This window comes from Mus musculus, chromosome 12 (assembly GCF_000001635.26).
Source record: "Mus musculus strain C57BL/6J chromosome 12, GRCm38.p6 C57BL/6J".
Taxonomy (NCBI): Eukaryota; Metazoa; Chordata; class Mammalia; order Rodentia; family Muridae; genus Mus; species Mus musculus.
Genome location: NC_000078.6, coordinates 34,098,639 through 34,120,429, shown reverse-complemented (window position 1 = coordinate 34,120,429; position 21,791 = coordinate 34,098,639). Strand labels below are relative to the sequence as shown.

Below are 21,791 nucleotides of genomic sequence, written 5' to 3'. Positions count from 1 at the left end.
TATATACATACTCACTAATAAGTGGATATTAGCCAAAAACTACAGAATATCTAGGATACAATCCACAGAAGGTTAACAAGCCAAAGGACCCAAGTGAGGATGCTTCAATCCCAGTTGGCAGGGAGAATAAAAGAACCTCTTCATGATGCCATTTAGACAATATTGACTACTCATCTGGCAGTGCTTTCAAACCATGAATGGGTCCCATAGGCTTGGATGAACCAATGGCCGTGTTGCCAAGAGCTGAGTGATGCATGCTGCATGCATGATCTCAACTGATCCAGGCAGGATTATCATTATCATGTTAGAAATGGAAACTTAAGTGAAGACTTATTTTTTTAAATATTTTTATTAGTTATTTTCCTCATTTACATTTCCAGTGCTATCCCAAAAGTACCCCATACCCTCCACCCCACTCCCCTACCCACCCACTCCCACTTTGCTATGAACATAGTGGAGCATGTGTCCTTCTTACCGGTTGGGACAGCTTCTGGATATATGCCCAGGAGAGGTATTGCTGGATCCTCCGGTAGTACTATGTTCAATTTTCTGAGGAACCGCCAGACTGATTTCCAGAGTGGGTTGTACAAACCTGCAATCCCACCAACAATGGAGGAGTGTTCCTCTTTCTCCACATCCTCTCCAGCATCTGCTGTCACCTGAATTTTTGATCTTAGCCATTCTGACTGGTGTGAGGTGGAATCTCAGGGTTGTTTTGATTTGCATTTCCCTGATGATTAAAGATGTTGAACATTTTTTCAGGTGCTTCTCAGCCATTCGGTATTCCTCAGGTGAGAATTCTTTGTTCAGCTCTGAGCCCCATTTTTTAATGGGGTTATTTGATTTTCTGGAGTCCACCTTCTTGAGTTCTTTATATATATTGGATATTAGTCCCCTATCTGATTTGGGATAGGTAAAGATCCTTTGCCAATCTGTTGGTGGCCTTTTTGTCTTATTGAAGGTGTCTTTTGCCTTACAGAAGCTTTGCAATTTTATGAGGTCCAATTTGTCCATTCTCCATCTTACAGAACAAGCCATTGCTGTTCTATTCAGGAATTTTTCCCCTGTGCCCAGATCTTTGAGGCTTTCCCCCACTTTCTCTTCTATAAGTTTCAGTGTCTCTGGTTTTATGTGGAGTTCCTTGATCTACTTAGACTTTACCTTAGTACAAGAAGATAGGAATGGATCAATTTGCATTCTTCTACATGTAAACTGCCATTTGTGCCAGCACCATTTGTTGAAAATGGTGTCTTTTTTCCACTGGATGGTTTTAGCTCCCTTGTCAAAGATAAAGTGACCATAGGTGTGTGGATTCATTTCTGGGTCTTCAATTCTATTCTTCCATTGGTCTACTTGTCTGTCTCTATACCAGTACCATGCAGTTTTTATCACAATTGCTCTGTAGTAAAGCTTTAGGTCAGGCATGGTGATTCCACCAGAGGTTCTTTTATCCTTGAGAAGAGTTTTTGCTATCCTAGGATTTTTGTTATTCCAGATGAATTTGCAGATTGCCCTTTCTAATTCGTTGAAGAATTGAGTTGGAATTTTGATGGGGATTGCATTGAATCTGTAGATTGCTTTTGGCAAGATAGCCATTTTTACTATATTGATCCTGCCAATCCATGAACATGGGATATCTTTCCATCTTCTGAGATCTTCTTTAATTTCTTTCTTCAGAGACTTGAAGTTCTTATCATACAGATCTTTCACTTCCTTAGTTAGAGTCACGCCAAGGTATTTTATATTATTTGTGACTATTGAGACAGGTGTTATTTCCCTAATTTCTCTCTCAGCCTGTTTATCCTTTGTGTACAGAAAGGCCATTGACTTGTTTGAGTTAATTTTATATTCAGCTACTTCATTGAAGCTCTTTATCACGCTTAGGAGTTCTCTGGTGGAATTTTTAGGGTCACTTATATATACTATCATATCATCTGCAAAAAGTGATATTTTGACTTCTTCCTTTCCAATTTGTAAACCCTTGGTCTCCTTTTGATGTCGAATTGCTCTGGCTAGGACTTCAAGTACAATGTTGAATAGGTAGGGAGAGAGTGGGCAGCCTTGTCTAGTCCCTGGTTTTAGTGGGATTGCTTCCAGCTTCTCACCATTTACTTTGATATTGGCTACTGGTTTGCTGTAGATTGCTTTTATCATGGTTAGGTATGGGCCTTGAATTCCTGATCTTTCCAAGACCTTTATCATGAATGGGTGTTGGATTTTGTCAAATGCTTTCTCTGCATCTAAGGAGATGATCATGTGATTTTTGACTTTGAGTTTGTTTATATACTGGATTACGTTGATGGATTTCCATATATTGAATCATCCCTGCATCCCTGGGATGAATCCTACTTGGTCAGGATGGATGATTTTTTTGATGTAAGTGAAGACTTATAAATGTAACGCTTACAAATGTAATACTGCCTCCACGTGCCCTCCATAGGCGTTTACATTCTTTATCTATTAAGCCTCATGCCACTTAATTTATTTTGTGAGACTCATCGTTCTTGTCAACTGATATTTGTCCTGTGGGAAGGCCTCTATTATTTTTGGTTCTTGGAAGCCAGAATGCTAGTGTTGCCATATTCACAGAGATGCGCTCAGGAGTCTCTGGTTCCATGTGAACGGTTGAGACTTCTGCAATGGCATCATCATTGCTTAGCTTGAACTGGATCTGAATTTGCCCCAATCATTTGATCACTTACATATGGGCATCAATGAAGAGTAGACCCTATGCATTTGATAAGCTGTTAGAAACAGCAGTAAAAGCTAAAGTTGGCAAATTTAAGCTGCAGCTGGGGTTTGGCAAAGGTCAGTGTCCAGAAGAATTTTCTTGGGATTATTTTTTCTCCTTACTGGTTTTATACTTGTATACTTTAATGGAAATGTAATAATATGTTTCTATGCTGCTGGTTTGTTTTTACTTAACACAACAAAGCAACAATTTGTAAAAGAAAAGGGAGGAGAAGTAGAAGAGGAGGAGGAGGAGGAGAAAGAGAGAAGAAGGAAGGAGGAGGAGGAGATAGAGAGAAGAAGGAAGGAAGGAAGGAGGAGGAGGAGGAGAAGAAGAAGAAATGAATGGAAAGAGAAAGAAAAGACCATTTGGTATTTAGGCACTGTCTCTCAAATAGCTCTTTTTAAGGTAGAAGACTTATCTGAGAACATAGCCATTATTAATTCAAATGTTGTTGTCAAGGAAGTGTGAAAAATGTATTCTCTGGAGATCTGGACCCAACTCTATGTCTGTTGTGGATTGTTTGCCTTCAATCTGTAAAAGAAAAGGGAGGAGAAGTAGAAGAAGAGGAGGAGGAGAAAGAGAGAAGAAGGAAGGAAGGAAGGAAGGAGGTGGAGGAGGAGGAGAAATGAATGGAAAGAGAAAGAAAAGACCATTTGGTATTTAGGCACTGTCTCTCAAATAGCTCTTTTTAAGATAGAAGACTTATCTGAGAACATAGCCATTATTAATTCAAATGTTATCAAGGAAGAGTGAAAAGTGTATTCTCAGGGGATCTGGACCCAACTCTGTGTCTGTTGTGGATTGTTTGCCTTCATAATTCCTCTTTTAGTATCTTATTTTTCTTGTTCTTAAAACAAACAAACAAAAAAACCACCTGTCACACATAATATTGATTTCTAAATACTATTTAATTATGTCTTTGAATGAGAACACTGAGGTTCAAGAAGAATTTGTATCATCTCGTGTTCTTGACATATCAGGTTTACATGAAACACTGTAGGCTTCAGCAGATACCACTACAGTAAGTTACAAGTGACATGATTAGATCACAGACAGATGAGTTGATGTGCAGTAAAATTGTCAGTCCACCTTTCCTACTATGATTATTCTTGAGAAGTCTTAAATATTAATTTTATTGCTCAGAAATAAAACAGTGAAATATTTCATTGTTTTAGACTTTGTTTACAATCCAGAGCAAATATCCATTTTCTTTCCAAAGTACTGAGAGTGGAAACTTATTTTACTTCCCGGAGCATCACGGACTGGAAGAGCAAAAGGAATTTTACTGTATTTGAAAATTCTTTCTTTAAAACATATGTAATATTTATAGGGCAGCTTGGAGTAAGCCAGCTGAAAGATTTAATGATAATAATCTCCATATTTCTTCTAAAATTGATTTCCGGTTTCAATGAACTTGGAAAGAGTCCTGGGACATCAAATAAGTAAAGATCTTAACATGAAATGAATCTTCAGACTATGTTCATAGATTTGCATTTTAAACATGACCAGAAAAATATATATCTTTACCCATTATTAAGGTGATACTTTAATGAATTTTTTTTTCATTTACATGAAGTGGACTTTTTTGGCCACAGATGAAAGGGTTTTATGGTAGCGACAATGGCTTTGTGAGTTAATGATCCCGACATCATCAGGAATGAATCACAAGTGCCTACCATATGAATTACAGCACCATGAGTCTTAAAAGGTATTTTTGTGGCAAGCATTCCTCCCATCTGCACAATCAGATTCTGCTTTGAAGTCCGGCTTGAGAACCTCACAGTACATGAGAAAGCCACATGCTACCCCAACTTCTCTATTTTTCTGAAGACTCTATTTTTCTGTAGAACAACAGGGTAACTTAATGACCAACGAGCTTAGAGAGGGAAATGGCTACACTTTGTATAATTAGACTTCACTGTAAAAGTACTCTTCGGTAATTTTTTTGGGGGGGGGATTCTGGATATAACTTTAGAGACTAGGTCAGTTGATGTGCATTAAATTTCAAAATCAATTTGGGCAAAATCATTTGACCCTTTTGATCTTTTCTATATGGAATATTTAATGAAATCTTTACAAACATTTCAGACTCCCAATGAAATTAGTCTGTTAATAAATGAGCATATTGATACTGCGTCTTAGGCATGCAATAGTCACAGAAATGGTAGGAATCTTAAGATAATGGGTGCAAATATTTCCAGAGACTCTCGCTACTGCTGACTTTTACTCTAGTACCTCTGATAAATGGCAGTGTTAGGAATAGAGGAAGGTTAGTTGTAGTAGCATGTTGGTTTGGGTTTTTATTTGATATATTTGTAGTACAGCCTCAGAAAACAATAGCTAGGCTTGTAATGAACGGGATGCAAGTGTTAGCAAAGTTGTAGCCTTTTAAGTACTAAGTGTGGTGACCTATCTAAGTATTAACTTCATGTCATTATTTCTGTATTAATTGAACAAGACATGGCACAGGTGTGCTTTCTTAGGGTTTGTCTGGTGACTCTCACCTCCCATCTCTGTTAGTACAGTACAGCAAGATAGAAATGCAAACTACATTGCAGGTTGGAAAGAATTCCAACTTCAGCCTGCAGTACATTTCCCTCAGGTTTGACTTCCATAGAGACCTCCAGTGCCGTTTACAATGTCGTGTTAAAAACAAACTTTCTGGGAGGTTCTTGGGTATCTTTTGAGCTCTCCCAAGAATATACAAATTGTTTACAATGGACATCACACATATCCTTAAAGAGTAAGACTTAGAAAATACTGACAGCACTTCATGATAATTTTGCCTGCACATGATTCAGCCATGATAGCCACCCCACAGCCTCGTTTAAAGAGAGAGGTCACTAAGCAGAAGAGCAAGCCTGTCCCAAGCCATGCACAGTAGCTCAGGAGTCTCCCCAGAAAGGCCCAAGCCATACACAGGAGCACAGCAATCATCACAGAAAAGCTCAAATTTTATTATATGTGAGCTGCCTTTTTAATCTCACACAAAACTTAACAGTGATAACAAATATCTAAAAAAACCGAAATTGGCTGATTTACTAATATATATGAAATGACACTGAGCTATGAGATGTATTTGCAGTATAGTAACATTTTAACAGTTAAAAAAAATCTGATATGATTGTCTTTTATTTATAAAATAAACATCAGTGAACTACAAAAAAAGTAGAACTGACCATCACTGGTTGGTGGAACCATGGGTTTGTTATTATATAAAGTTGTGTTACTGCCGTTGTTTATTTAACTTTTATCTAATGAGAGGCTAATCTTTATAGAATAAATAATAGCATATGCCATGATTTTTATGGATTATGCTACGCAGTGATACTTTATTTTACATTTTACCTTTTTTCAAATGACCTACAATGAATATACTAATTTTTGTCTTCAAACTAGTTTTCTTCTAAAGAAAATTAAAATAAAGCTAGTTATGACTGTTTCCCTTTGCTGCCTCTACATTTTGAGAAAGATCTGAAAGCCTGAGAGTAGTGGTTTTGAGCTGTGCCAACTGGAGAGATGTCTTGCTTGATGTCCACACCTTAGCTATTAATTATGTATGTAAGTTTTAATCTTTGAGATCTTTAAGAGCAACTTTCCATTTCAAGCAACTTTTCTGAACTCATGAAAATGCTGACACAAAATGACTTCTTTGGCAGAGCAAAGACTCATAGAGTGTCAGGAAATCTCCCTGAAATTGATAATTCAAAAATTTCCCATATTTACAGCTCATTTGATACTCTTTAGGGAGAAAAAAAATACATTTGCTTCTCCTATATTAACCGAACCAAACAGGATTTTATATTAAAAGTACTTCTCCAAATCTCTTCAGCAGTCATGGCTGGGTTTCTGTAGTTTTCCAGTTAAGTTGTTGTAGACTGAGTGAGAAGTCTCTCTCACAGCTTCTTGTGTTTGAATACCTGGTTTCCGGTTTATGACATTGATTGGGGAGGTTGTAGAACCTTTTGGACATGGGCCCTAGCTGTCAGACATAGGGCAATGGGGGCAGAACTAAAGGGTCATAGGTCAGCTAGCCTTGTGGCAGGAGCTATTTGCTTCCTGACAGCCTACACACATAAACAGCTGCCTCGTGTTTCTGTGGGAGACTCTCCTACCACTCTGCTTCTATGGCTGTGATGGACTGTGCTCCTGAACCATGAACCAGAATAAATCCTTCTTCTCTTAATGTGTTCCTGTCAGGTATTCTGTCAATGATGTGAACAGCAACTGAGCCAGCTGTGTTTGGTTATTATGAGAAATGATTTGTTTCAGACTACATTCACTCTGGCAGTTATAATTTCATACTATGTAAATCCTTTCTAAAAAATATCAGCCAGGGTACATGCAGTTTATATTATATACAGTCTAGTGATATAATGTAGAATATAGCATAGTATTTTTTAAATGCTATAGTCATGCCTTAATCTACAAGAGGACCTCCAAAGAAGTGTTATCTAATCTCTCTTGGAAAAGATGCATGCATACACACACACACACACACACACACACACACACACACACACACAAGCACATACACACTCACAGTTCATCTTTCTCATTGAATTCAATGTTCATGAATGCCAGTCTCAGGGAGCTGCCTTTGCTAGTTCCAGTCACTGGGTATCAATATCTGGGCCTGCTCTTATGGTTGTTTCTCCCTCAATTCCTAGTTCTTCCAATACAACAGGTTAATCGTGGGATTCCAATTCACCTCTGTAGCCCATGCTTACTTGATCCCACTATACCTTGTTATACTGTCCAGTTTCTACGTCTGAGTACTCAACCCACCAGCCATCTCATGCAAGGTACTCGCTTTCCCTCAAGGAAGGACTTTTAAGATACATTTTCAGCTCTAAATGGCTCTGAAAAGTGAGAAAGTGAGAAAAGCCCTTGTATCATTGGTGAATCTAGAAGAAACATGGTGACACAGAAGTCACGTGGATAGTTATTAAGGCCTAGCTTCTAATCAAACAGATACATATTCACGTGCACCAGCCTGACTTCTATTAAAGCTTTCCTGTCCTGAAAGTAATGTCTTGGCACTGGTCACTGTTCAGCTGGCATTTTGATGTCTCATACGTGTACAGGAGAAACGGACACAGAAGAACTTGGGATAATAAGACAGAGAGATTCTTCTTGAATTACTGGCTTAGATTAAACAGAGAGTTAGTAAGAATTTCATTTCTGTGCTGTGCCTGCTGATTTGTGTATGCATAACCACCCAAGCTCAGCTGCCTCCATCTCTGACTCCAGGGATCACATGGGCAGCATGTAAGTGGAAACAAAGCCTGTAGGTAAAAGAAAGAGGAATTTGGACAGAGATCAAAGATTAGCTTCATTCCACTGTTTCCTCTGGCTTTTTACTATCCCATCTAAATTTGGCATTTTATGGGACTTTTCTTATATTCTCAAAGGTAAAACTGAGCTTAAATCAGATTTCTCTGTCTCTGTTTGAACAAAATACATGTGATTTGACTTGCTCAGCAGGAGTTTTATCACTGAATTCTCAACTTCTATGAGCATTCAGAATGAAATATATAATATATGGACTGGAAGGGTTTTTTTTTTTTTAATTCTATTTTGAAATGGTAACAAAGACCTGATTAAGTTACAGAAGAAACTATTTAGAATACTCAACAATACCATTAACTGTGACCCTGTCTAGGATATTTTAAAAGTTTTTCTACAATGAAATGAATTGCTATGTGCTGTTAATGTTGACTGAGGCAGAGAATATTTCCAAGCACTGGGGTTCTACCATCCTTTGCCACTCCTCGAGTAACAAGGTACAGGCCACAGCCATTGTTCTCAATTTGTATCTTGGTTGTGAGCCTAGCATATAATGGCTGAGCCATCCTTCTCATTCTATCATCCTCATTCTTAAGTGTCCTGTGTAAAATAATCAGCTGTTCCACAGGAAGTAAGAGACACTGAAAAGCTAGCATGCCGTTTTGACTTGTTTATCCTGTACTCTTAAAAATAATTTTGCCAACTATGTAAGAATATGGGACATTTATGAAATGACTGTTTTGATTTGCATCCAAACTGTAGTTAAGTGGTTAGTATTCCAGTGCTTTATGGTGGTAGCCGGGAAGCTATATCATATGGCTCATAGCTAAGAGCAAATGCTAGGCCACAACTGAAAATCTGTATGGTAGGTTATAGAGTATTTCAATTCATTCTAAACTTCTAGATGATATAGTTTGTTATGATTTTGTCCTAAAATGGAAGCAGCTTTTGCTTAAGTTCATGTTCTTACTACTTGACCATTCCATCGGGTCTTGCTCTCCTCTGCCAACTAGTTTCTGGGGATTTCTTTTTATGCATATGTATAAGACTGTAATACGTTAGAGAAGTACAGGTGTCAGACTGGAAAACACTCCAGGCATGCCTTAAAGCCCGAGCTTCTGTGCACAGTTGCTCTTCCAAGTGTCTAGACTTTGATATGTGCAGATCGATATGAGTGTTTCCAATATGATGAGCTGTATGAGGCCAAGGATGGGAAATCAGGTGTTGTCTGGTTCAGAAAGAGTAATAATACAATAAACAAAGTTCTTCAAGTTCAGGAAAGCGTCAAGTAGGTGGCAAAACTGAAGAGCTAGAAGACCGCTGATTAGTGACTTGAACTTTCGGAAAGGAAGGTCAAAGAGGTGGAGCATGTGGGGACCTTCGGGCAATTGTAACTTCTTCTTGCAAGACTATGACGGGGAACATATGACATGCTACACACAAAGTAGGAAGCATGACCTTCGACTTCAGTTCACAATAGTGCATCATTATTCAATTAGAAATTATACTGAATGTAAAATGCTAATGTAAACTAGTAATAAAAGGATAGGAAATCAGTTAATAAAAGGATAGGGAAAGGATAGGAATATTAGTTACTGTTTCTATCCATTCCTTGGTAACTTCCAGACTATTCTGAAAAATAAATTTTGTTAATTTTTAAAAATGTATTTGGTTTAAAAGTATTTCTTCTTTATGTTAAGAAAACATAAAATAAAGTGTCAAACAGAAACAACTTTTATTTTTATGCATTTATTATTCAATTATTTCTGCAATTGGACAGGTGTGTATGTGATGAGTTAAAAAACATATAGAATGAGAAAGTCCCAATTTGGCAAAATGTTGGTCTTTTTAGAATATCCATCCCCAAATCTTCACTTTTCAGAGCATAATTCTTGCATGCTAGAAGAGTGTGAACCTATAATGGGTAGGAATATGACTCAAGACCAAGAACAACAGAAGGCCAGCTCAGAAGGACAGGGCATGTGAGAGAAAAACTGTTGCTGAAAGAAAAAAAAAAAAAAAAGATAAGCCTATTTGATTTATCATTGCCAAAAGAGGAAAAAGAAGTAGAAGGAAAGAGAAAGGGAAGAAGTGAAAAATGAAGTAACTTCTGGGTGAGTGTGATCAGGCCTTTCAGTACGTGTTTATGATAAATATGCCAAATCAAAACCCTAAATCAGCTCTGCAATCCATGATAGAAAAATGGATCCTAGATGACAGTATCTCAAGCATTGAGCAGAAGAACGCACACTTACACTCTACCGGGCTTGAAGGACCGATGTGGATTTCAACCCAGGTGTCTTAGTTAAGTTTGAAACAATAAAGTATAATAGAATAATGGCTTAAAATGGCAACTGATTTTTAAATTGCGTTTGCCAAGCCAATAGCACAAAGCCAGCATAGATAGGTTTTCTGGTGAAGGGTCCCATACTTACAACTTCTAGTAGCCTCAAGTGCCAGGAAAAATAACAACAATAAAACAAACAAAACAACAAAAATGGTTAGAGCACACTGTGGGATTTCAGTGTTTTTAAAGTTTGAGGTGATAGGCTAATTACCAAGAAGCCCACCTGCTGATGCCACCTGCTGATGCCACCTGCTGATACCACCTGCTGATTTCCACCCTGCCCAAGGTAATTAGGAGACCAAAATATCAACAAGAGGAAAGAGCAAGTATGCTGACACTCAGCCCATTGCACCAGACATCAAAAATTTCTCCTGTATAAGACTGTAGTGTATATGAGCTCAAGAGATGAAAAATTAAAAACAGAAGGAAACGAAACAGAAATAGACAAATTCAAGGAGCTATAAGATGAATTGATGCAAAACCGGAAGAGCCAGCTAAACTTAAAGGGTTTAAATTTCAGATGTAGCAAATAAAATATGCTGGAGAGAATATGCAGTCATAAAAGGCACAAGCAAGGAACAAGAGACTATGAAAATAGTTTGGAATTATGAAATATAAACAAATAGAAATGCTGAGATTAAACACTTCAAGTTAAAGGTTCTAAACAGACTTGAAATTTTTGAAAAGATAAAGGTGGCAAAATAGTTATGAAGGAAAAAAAATCTATGTAAAAAGAGAAAATATCCCACAGAAAGAGATTGGAAAATGTGAAGCATTTAACAGATATAGGTGACAAAATATGCATACATCCCATTGGAGTTGGAAAATGATAAAAGATAAAAAAATATTTTTAAAGTAAACTTGAACATACAAATAATACAATAAATTTGTAAGAAAATGTAATTGAAGAAGATACAGATAGCATGAGGAGTCCTATAATCCTCCAAAAATTAAATCAATAGTCAAAAGCCTTCACCACAGAGAGTTCAAGACTACATGACTTTAGAAAAAATACCTGCCTAGCATTCTAGATCAGATAACAAAGACAGGACTTTAGCTATATCACAACTCATCATAATCAACACAAAAATGGAAAACTAAACATTATTCCCATTCATGAACATGAGTCAAACTTCCTAAGAAAATTAGTTAGATTAGTTGTTAAGTTCATACAAAGAACTAATATATCAGAAGCCAGCTTACTTTATGTCATAAGTGCAAAGATGTCTTAATATTAGAAATACTCATGAAGGCATGCTAACATACAATATTCCCAAATTGTAGGAAGAAAGGAAAAGCCCAGTCCATGTAGAGGATTAAATGAATTTCTACAGCTGTTTAAATGATAACTCCAACTCCAACTAGAAATGGATAGCTCCTTCCTAATACAGAACAAAGTCATAATAATGAGGCCTGGTCCATCCACCTTTTTAGAAAGGTCTCCCAAGAGTTGGCAAGGATGTGGCAGATCTGCAATTCTCATGACCGCATCTAAGTGTGGAGGGCTGGTAATAGGCCTTTGGAAATAATCTGGGATTGCTTAACAGATTTTAACTCACAACTTCATTCCATTCTTACATATGTGCGCCAGAAGACTTTCATAAGGATATTCCTGGCAGCATCGTTTGCAATAACAGCAACTAAAAACTAAAAGTTTTGTGGCAACAATAACAAATATCTATAGGAAGAAAAATGGACAAGCCAGTAATCCATCTCTTCTGTGAAAGAAATTGGTCTATTAGACAGCAAAGAACTATAGTGTCATGCATCAACATAGTTGAAAAACACGATGCATAGAGAGAGCCAGCTGCAAATAAACGAACCTGTTTGTGTACGGTTCAAAGGCAAGCAAATTAAACAATCGAATTTGAAAAGCCAAATACGTTCCTGTATATCTAATAAATATTATGATCTTCTTCAAAAATAAAAGCTAATTCAGACTCCTGACACCTGAGGGGAAAGAATGCTGTTGGAGAATGGCAAGCACAGGGTTTCACCAGAAGCGCCAACAACAATTTTTCTTGAGAAACAAGTGAGATTGTTATCAAGTCATCTGTAGCCTACAAATGTATAGATGTCATTTATACATTTTTGTATTTATCAAATATTTTATATTAAAAGACTATAAAAGTTGAGCCATATGTAACGGTAATGAAGTACTGCTAGAAACTTTCCTTTTACAATAAAGATTAATCATGAAGACAAGAAGCACGTGGCAGACAGATGGAATAGTTTACCTCATTAGCATTAGTCTGTGTGTGTGCGTGCACATGTATGTGTGCATGTGTGCGTGACTGCGCTCGTGCCCGTGCCTGTGTGTCTGTGCGTGCTCATGTGCATGTAGAATCTGGGAAAGGGAATGTAGAGCCACAGATCCTAATCAAGCGCTCTACCACCACTTTACATTAACAGCTTCTTCAAGGCTTGGAACTGATGGGCACACATCCTGTTAAGTGAGCCTTTGATATATATTAGTGAAGAGACAGGTGAAACAGTGCAAGTCCCATGATGTTTTTTATCCGTGGGATCTTGGGCATTAGTGCCCTTGTATGCAACACTGACATAATAATGTGGGTGTTAAATGAAGTAGCACTAGAAAATCCTAAGAAGTCACCCTAACAGAATAAATATTCATTCACTGTTACATACTAGTAACATACTTACTTCCTTATGTAACACTTTGAAATGTTCTGTTTTTATTATGGTAGGCTTTGGTCATTTGACGAAGCAACTGATGACATTGGCTAATGGACGTGTGGCATTGGCTCTGGAAGGAGGACATGATCTGACAGCTATTTGTGATGCATCGGAAGCCTGCATAAATGCCCTTCTAGGAAATGAGGTAAAAATTAAGAGTAGCGAACAGAAGGAGTAAATGACAAAGTTATATGCATGTGTATTTTTAAAGTTTATCATTTAATCTATGAAAGTAAATTGTTCTCTGTAGCTCTCACCATGAAGGATATAGGCACAAGAAATTTCTGTGCTTTGACTGACATGCTACACTCTCTTTCCAGGTAGAGTATCCACATAGCATTCCTTTCAATCAAATTATTTACACAGCCGAAACTGAGCAATGAAATCCCTTGGAAAGAAGTCTGTTTTGTCTACTGACCCAATCAAATGGATATTGAATCATTTAATATGAAATCAAACTTCTAGAAGTTTTGGAGATTTCCTGTAGGGTTGCAAAGTCAGAAAAATAAAGCCATTTAAACAGCATCCTTAAGTTTTTTTTTTTATCCTATCTTCTTGAGAGTGATAAGGAATCTTTTCAAGGTTGAAAAACCCACTATTGCCATACAGCTGGAGTGCAGGAGATCTAAGACCTGAATTTGAATCTAAAAGGTCAAAGGTCTACATCACAAATCTAACATACAGCACAAACTGCTAATCACTATGCAGGCTTCTTATTTATTCCCTTGGACATTTGTGTCAAAGTCAGGACAAGATTTTATGTCAATTCATTCAACTCAGCAACTATTTCAATGCTTGTATATATTGATTACTATCATCCAGTAAATGGTCCAATACATAGAACCGTTCTTGAAACCGTTGCTTTATGTCGTTTAACAAAAACTTATGATACTGTATATGTATTTATGAAATATTGTGCTTTTTCCCCCATACACCGAATGCTATAAATTTCACTGCTGAACTTACCACGTGAATCTAAAGTGCTTCAACACAATTACTTTGCCATATTTATTGCATAAGTACATAACGTTTTTTAATTTGAAAAAAAAAATAATTGCAGGACTGACAAAGTGCCTAACGCTGTTTGTTATGTAATTTTAGAAAGTGCATTAGCTAGGAGGCTCTAAGGACATCATAATTATCATCAACAATTGGCTGCTCTTTCAAATCACCCTTCATTCACAGGATCCAAGGTCTAAAATATAGTCTTTTGTGATTGTTATAAACTAATGGTGTCAAACACAATGGGAGATTTTTGGAGGTAGCAACAAAGGAGTATCAAAAATGTTGTATTTATTTGGGGGATGGTTAGCTTAGACTGCTTGCCCACTGAATAGTGTTTTTTGGAACAATCATGAATGCTCTTTAATCACTTGTGTAATCTTTTTTTTGTTGTTGTTGTTTTGGTTTTTTTTTTTTTTTTTTTTTTTTTTTCGAGACAGGGTTTCTCTGTATAGCCCGCCCTGGCTGTCCTGGAACTCACTATGTAGACTAGGCTGGCCTTGAACTCAGAAATCCACCTGCCTCTGCCTCCAGAGTGCTGGGATTAAAGGCGCGTGCCACCATGCCTGGCTCCACTTGTGTAATCTTATCGACTTTGATAGGTCTCAGAATGGTGTTGCCAGAAAACCAGAATGAGCTGTGCATTGTGACCCCACAGATGAACAGATTTAGTGGCTCTCTCAGCACAGCCATTCAAATGAGTCTATTTGCTATTGATAATCTCTGTATATAACCAAATTCTCAGTTCTAAAATTGCATCTCTGGTGAAGATGGTGTAATCTCTCCAATGATCTTTTACTTTAAAGAAAACTAGGCTCTGATACACAGTTAGATAAGAGCATTATTAGCCACTCTTAATCTGTCCACATGGCTAATAAATAAAAGTCAGGAAGTGCTGACTGAAAATATTTAGGTGTTATATCGATTATTTAACTGGCTTGAATTCTTTGGATGTCTTTTAGTAAGTTTTATCTTGTCATTATAATATACTAGCTAAGATATTCTCTCCTTTGGTTGGCCATCTTCAATTGCTTAAACAAAGTCTAAAATTTGTTTATCCTAATCTAAAGAAAGGGAAAGGGTAGTTTAGTCTAATTATTTCAGTTTTTTCCTACTAAAAATTCTAGGGACATAGTCATGGATATAGCTTTCCCATGGGATACTAAAGGAATGACAAATGAAGTTGGTATATTGAACAATGAAAGGTAAATTTTGTTGCAGTGGATCTCTCTACACCCAGAAGAACAAAGCAAAAAGAAAGAAGGATTTTTTAAAATGAAAAATGGAAGAAAAGCATAAGTGTGTTGTACATTATAATTCATTTGGAAAGAGGAAATGAAAATGTAATACTTGAAACAACCCAAGAAACAAAGAGTTCTCACTTTCATTGACAATATAATTTATAATCCAAGGCCTGCCTTCAATGCTTTTTTGCAGGTCAAAGGTCATTGTGACTACAGTGACATATTAAATTTCATTTCTGCAGAAAAAATAATATATAAGGCATATTGCGTATACCTCACCATTTAACCAAAGAACTTACATGCAATTTCCACTGCAGTTTTATGTGGTAATCTCTGGATAAGAAAATAAAAACGACATCTTTCAGATGCCAATTACTGCAATTTAAAAAATCCCAATTTCCCTCCAAGTCTCCTTGCAAGTGATTAATAGAGCAATTATGACTTATTATCTGGGATTTCACTGTTACAAATAACACAATGAAGTGAAGCTGGAGCTTAAAATACTGACAGAACCAACTAGCTTCCCAACCATGAGCATGCAATTGAGCTCAAATTAGAAGGGTCAAGAGGGCCTTTGTGAGGGACTCTGCACTTCGTCAGATGTATTTATTCATGTGTAGAGGATTAAAGTTCAGAAATATATTGCCAGCTTTTAAAATGCTATTCCTTCTTGCTGTTCTTGGCCAGACCTTGTCAATACAGCAAAACAAAACAATCCTTTCTCTTCTTCCTCTTCTTCCACTTCTTCCTCTTCTCCCTCTCCCTCTCCTTCTCCTTCTCCTTCTATCTTATTATAAGCAAACTAATAAATGATAGAGCCTCAAGGAATTGTAGGTTCAGCTGGAACCATTAGCTACATAAACTTGTAGACAAAGATGGGTACCAAAAATCACTGTTTAAGAAAATGCTACTTAAACATTACACCTCAAACAGGCTTTTCTTCTTTTTAAATACTTTCAGCAGGAAAAAAAAATACACTTAGTAAAACATCTAACTTTTAAGAAATTTGCACAAGGTCAGTCAAATAATATGCTTTTAGATTAAAACTAATTTGAGTATGGTACAAGAAATTCCTGGAGGAGACTGATTTTTGAAATCATATTAGAAGTCTCTCTCTCTCTTTTCATTTATCCTTTTTCTAGGCTAAGTATAAAACTGAGGGTTATCAGTCTAATCAAATCATGGTGGATATTTTTAACTGAAGCCCTTAAAAACACCAGGTTGGAATTTATGAGAAATTAAACACCTACATGAGAAAAATCTTGAGATCGATTGAAAAAGCATCAGGCACAGCTCTGGGAACAGCCACCTCATTTTTAGATTTAGAGACAGGAACAGCGATACTCGTTGGAGACTTTTATTTCAGTCATCTGTATTGGAGCTGGCTGGCAAACACACTCAGTTTCTCTAAGGCCACTCTCAACTACTGTTCTACAAAGCCAATTAGCAGCACCTCAGGCTGCTTCCCCTGAAAGAAATCTTCCCTAGAGGTGAGAAAAGCTTTAGGGATTTCTCATCCCTATGGAATCCAGTCTAAAAACAAACATTCTACTGAGCAAAGGAAAGAAGAGGATATGCAGTGTGAGAAGCTTCGGGTCATGAGGTGAGAACAGGACCCTACAAATGCCACAGAACATACAAGAATAAATAGCAGGACCAAGCTCATGAGAAAGAGAGCACATTTTCTTTTTAAAGCGCAAACCCATATTTTCAGAACTAGAGAAGCTCTTGAGATGATGCTGGAGGCTCTAGACTGCCCTTGCTCATGAGCTCTGGATTTCTACTTTGTTTTCATTTCCTTCTTCTATCTTTCCTTCCTTTCTCCCTTGCTCACTCCCTTCCATCTATCCTTCTTCTTCACTCACTTCCTCTTTCATTCCTCCTTCTCCTTTTTTTTCTAAATAACTACTGTCTCTTCTAAACTATATCCAGCTGCGCTCCCCTTTGGCTGGGATTTCACACACAGTGGCTAAATGTGGAGATTGCCTTTGTTTTTAAAGATGAATTGGGGGTGGGGGTGGGGTCTAAGACACTGAAAAAAAAAGACATCTTTAACTGATTCCTAGTGGGTGTTGACAACCACCCCAGAGGTGAACCCTTGAGATATTGATGTCCAAGTTGTTCACTGAGGGTCGGGGGTGGGGGGAGTTGTTTGCATTGGATTTTTACATGAAGACATTGTTTTGCCATCTTTTTTCATCTTTTAGATTATGTATGACTGGGGCTTAGTCCACTGGGGAATTGGTGTGAATCTGGGAATGCTTACAAGATCCTAAATAGTTGCAATTCGTGAGTAGAGGATGAGAAAAGGTGTATGATGTGCCAGAGTGACATTTTCCATCATGCTCTTCTTTTAGATTTTGTACCTGTCTGTACTCCAAAAGTAGTCATGTGGATAATCTAAAGGGAATAAAATTGTTTTGGAAAAAAATATTATTTGAAGATTCTTTCCAATGTAGATATACCCTGTGAGACTGGTTTCTTATATTCAGTGATCAGTATGAGAAGTTGAACCATCTGCTTCAGGAAATGCTCTGCGGTCCAGATAACTCAAGACTACTTGCAAATCAACTGAGTTATTTCTGTCTGGGTTTTTCAGATAAAGCTAAAAGAAATATGGGTTGTGAGCTTAAACACATCATGGATTATAGTTACCAATAAAAGAAAGCATTTTGTAAGGAACCAAACATCATGGAATGCTCTTATCTGTCCATTAATTTGTTGCCTTTTATTAGACATCTATTGTTTGAGCAGAAATACTAATTCGAGAAGATTAATGATAATGTTATCAAAGATACTAGGGATGCAATGCAGGGATATTTATTTTATCTACAGGATGGAATATTTTACAGAAGAGTATAATTTAACCTTGACCTTGGATACAAAAGTACAGCTTTGACAAGTTAGTATCTAAGGAGAAGATATGTTATATAATAGGAAAGCATACATGAAGACAGTGGGGCTCCCTAGAATTGCAGGTGACTCTGAATGGATGTTCTAGTTTTGTTTCTGATGGTAGGAAGGCCAAGTTGAGAGGAATAAAACAGACAACATAGCTATGCAAGGGAAATAGACTATCATCACATATATATAACTGGATATCTGTGAAGAATATGAAAGGTTTTAGTGGATATGCCCATACCATGGAGTAAAATAGTGACTGCAATAACAACAACAGATGAAATCACTAAAGTGAGACTTGGAGGCATTAGAAGCTCAGTTGCTGGGGACAACATCTTTAGGAGCAACTTGGCTCACATTGTCGGTGAACAAGTACCTTCCTCAGTGATGCTACAGCCTATAGATCTCCTGATGCACTGTGAAAACCAGCTGTGGGGAGCTCTACTCCACTCTCAGCTCAGTGGCATCACAGGGACAGGTTGAAACAGACCATGATGAACATTTACCACAGATCTCATCTGTAGCCAAATGAAGTTGTTCACTTGGTGAATACCACCAGCCTATCGCAGATGTGACATGGAAAACAGTTCTTTGTGCAAATCTCTTCAATAGAACTCAAAGAAAGCTGTGTATGGTGCTTAATGCCTGTCAACTCTGGAATCAGGAAGCAGAGGGTTACAAGTTTGAGGCTACATAGCAAAACTTCACAAAAAAATAAAATATGTAGATCAAAACTTAGAATACACATTAAATACTAGCCACCACCAATCTCAGTCCAGTCCACTGTTGCTTCCTGTAATGTTGAGGAATACTCTTAGCATCAAGAACTGAATAGCCACAGTTGCTCCTTTCCATCCTGGTCCTACCATCATTCCTACAAGACTTGATAGGCTCTGCTGTTGTTCAGAGATGTTTCTTTAGTGCTGTATTGATTTCACCCTCGATTATCCACTTGGAGGTGAGAGTTAAGCATAGTAGAGTTAAGCCTGCCTGTCTATTGACTTGATTGTCAACAGAATCCACTCTGATTCCGACCCCTCCAACTCTATTAGGTGAAAACTATGAGTGACTTCAAACTAATAACAATGGCTATTTTTAAAATGACTCACTCATAATTCACAGTATGGATAAAATTATAACCAGATTTACTTATGCAATCAAATTAAACATATACAACTAATTGCAGTCATTCTTGGGCAATTATTTAGATGAGAGAGAGGGTTTTAAGTATCAATCCCTCCTCACAGGGGAATTGATAATAAATTGTTCATCAGCATGGAAGGTCAAGTGAGTGTCCTGATTTGCCTCCCTTGTCTTCCTGGTCTTGGCCATCACATTCTTCCATAATCCCTTTGATCCTTACAACCAAATACTTTTTGGATCTCATCTGAGTTGTTTGAATGTTGAAGGCAAACATTCAGTTTTCTTTGCCAATGAACTTATGGTCTGTATCTAAGAGCATAACATTGTTGCAGCGTGACATTCTCACCGTGTTTCTTAGGAACATCATTGCACAATGGAACAGACATGGTCTGAAGAGTCAGTCTGTGTCCCTGCTTGCCTATGTCAGAGAGCTTCTCTCTTGTTGAGTTTCTAGAGGAAGTTTTATATTTCCAAAGTTGTTTTTAAAGAGTAAAATACAATACACATACAGAAGTCTGCACAAATATGAACAATTCAATGAAGTATCCCAAGGACATCACATGAATAGGTCCAAGATAATCTAAGTTCCTAATGATCCAGACCCATTCTCTTCTCTCCTTTTCAAAAGTAACTGATTTTAGAATTTCTTACAGCATATTTTAATTCCCAATTTATAAGCTTGATGAAGAGGAAATGTTGTATGTGCATATATATATATATATATATATACCCATTTCTAAATATCGTGTTTGTGAGAGTCCCTTCTATCATTGTTTATAACTATAGCCTATTCATTTGTATCATTATAAAGAATTATATTTTTTAAAAGAGAATTTTTAGGAGATTACTATATTTTATTTACAATTGTACAATGTTTAGTAAATGTGAACTTTTTAAAAATTGTGTTTCAATGATGGAATATAAAAACATTTTTCTGAGATAACAAGTGCTCAGTACTTTCACTCTTTATCCCAGAACTACAGTGTGAGAATTTGTCAGTACAGTGTCAAAACTACAGTGTGAGGATTAGACAGTATAGTGTGGTAACAAACACTATACAGACTGAAGATGAATTAGAAATATCTTGTTATTATATATGATTGTGTATGCAACAAATCTATTAAACTATTTTTATTAATGTCTGTTTAATTAAGTTTATCAAGGTTAATGTTAATTACAACTTGATTAAAATCTGTGAAAATTTAAAATTTACTTGAAAAGTTGGTAAAAAAAACAATTATATTTATACAATTATACCAAGAGTAGTATAGGGAATAAAGTAGAAATATAAATAGATTTTACGTATCTGGTCAACATGAGGAGAACCTGGATGAGGTCTTCCATATTATAAAAATTCTGAATAATCTTTAAAAGTCTCTGAAAGCTGAAATTACCTACAAAAGATTTTGTAAATAAATTTAGATCTGAGTATGGTAGCACACACCTATAATGCCAAGGGAGGGAGACTAATGTAGAAGGCTCATGAATCCAGGGCCAGACTGAGTTTTACTAAGGTCATACATCAAAAAAAAAAAACAAAAAAAAACAAAAAACAAAAAACAAAAACAAAAAAAATCAATTAATTGATAATAAATAAACATACATAATTTATAAATATATCACCAAATATACCACATATCTAGAATAATTTCAAGTCACAAACCAGAATATTAAAATTTAAAATATTTTTAGACATATTAACAAGTATTCACCTACATCCATGTTTGTGACTTTAATGTTCCCCACTGTGTAGATTTCATTTGTCTCAAATTGGGCTAAAGCTTAACTGCTGTACTTTTTAAAATCTCATTCTATTTGTATTCCTGTTATTGCTTTTAAAACATTTTGATTTCTTTATCAATTTATTTTTACTTAAACTATAATTGCATCATTTCCCCCTCCTCTATCCAGCCCTTCCCATATTCCTTTAGACATTCCTGAGCGCAGCTCAAGTCCATGGTCTCTAAGTCTCCCTTGTTCACTAGTTAATTGTCTGTAGCTGGTGTTTTAAAACAGTGGCAGTCCTTTGAAATCATGTGACAGACAGGTGAAACTGAACAAACACCTTTGCTTTGTCTACACAATACCTCAATTTTATGTCAAAGTTGTGAAAACATAGGTTTCTCTATCACTGAGCCTAAATTCATGTAAGGAATAGTTATGATTATATCTTACACATAATAAAAATGATAACTAGCATTGTGTGCCTATGAGTTGTAGTCAAATTATATAATTTATCTTAATAACTATGAAAATTAGCTTTATTTAATGATCTTGTTTGACAGGAAGCATGATAGGTGTGTAAGAATTCTTACATCTGGATCTGTTTTATCTTTCTGAAACGTTTGTATGCAAAAGTGGTCTGTTCGGTTAGATTTTGTTTTTATCTCTTACTAATTCTGATCAGTCTCAATAGCTAATATTTCGGCTACAT

The 21,791-nt window shown here is 36.6% G+C and overlaps 1 protein-coding gene across 27 annotated transcripts in view; it reads left to right on the top strand.

Moving 5' to 3' along the window:
• The window catches only part of Hdac9 (histone deacetylase 9), an 869,516-nt gene that overhangs the window by 796,666 nt on the left and 51,059 nt on the right, over window positions 1-21,791 (top strand). For all 27 annotated transcript variants that reach the window (XM_030246984.1, XM_006515264.4, XM_006515266.1 and 24 more), the window contains one exon: window positions 13,079-13,212. In XM_030246984.1, coding sequence (XP_030102844.1) covers window positions 13,079-13,212 — 134 coding nt within the window. The remainder of the gene's footprint in view (window positions 1-13,078; window positions 13,213-21,791) is intronic.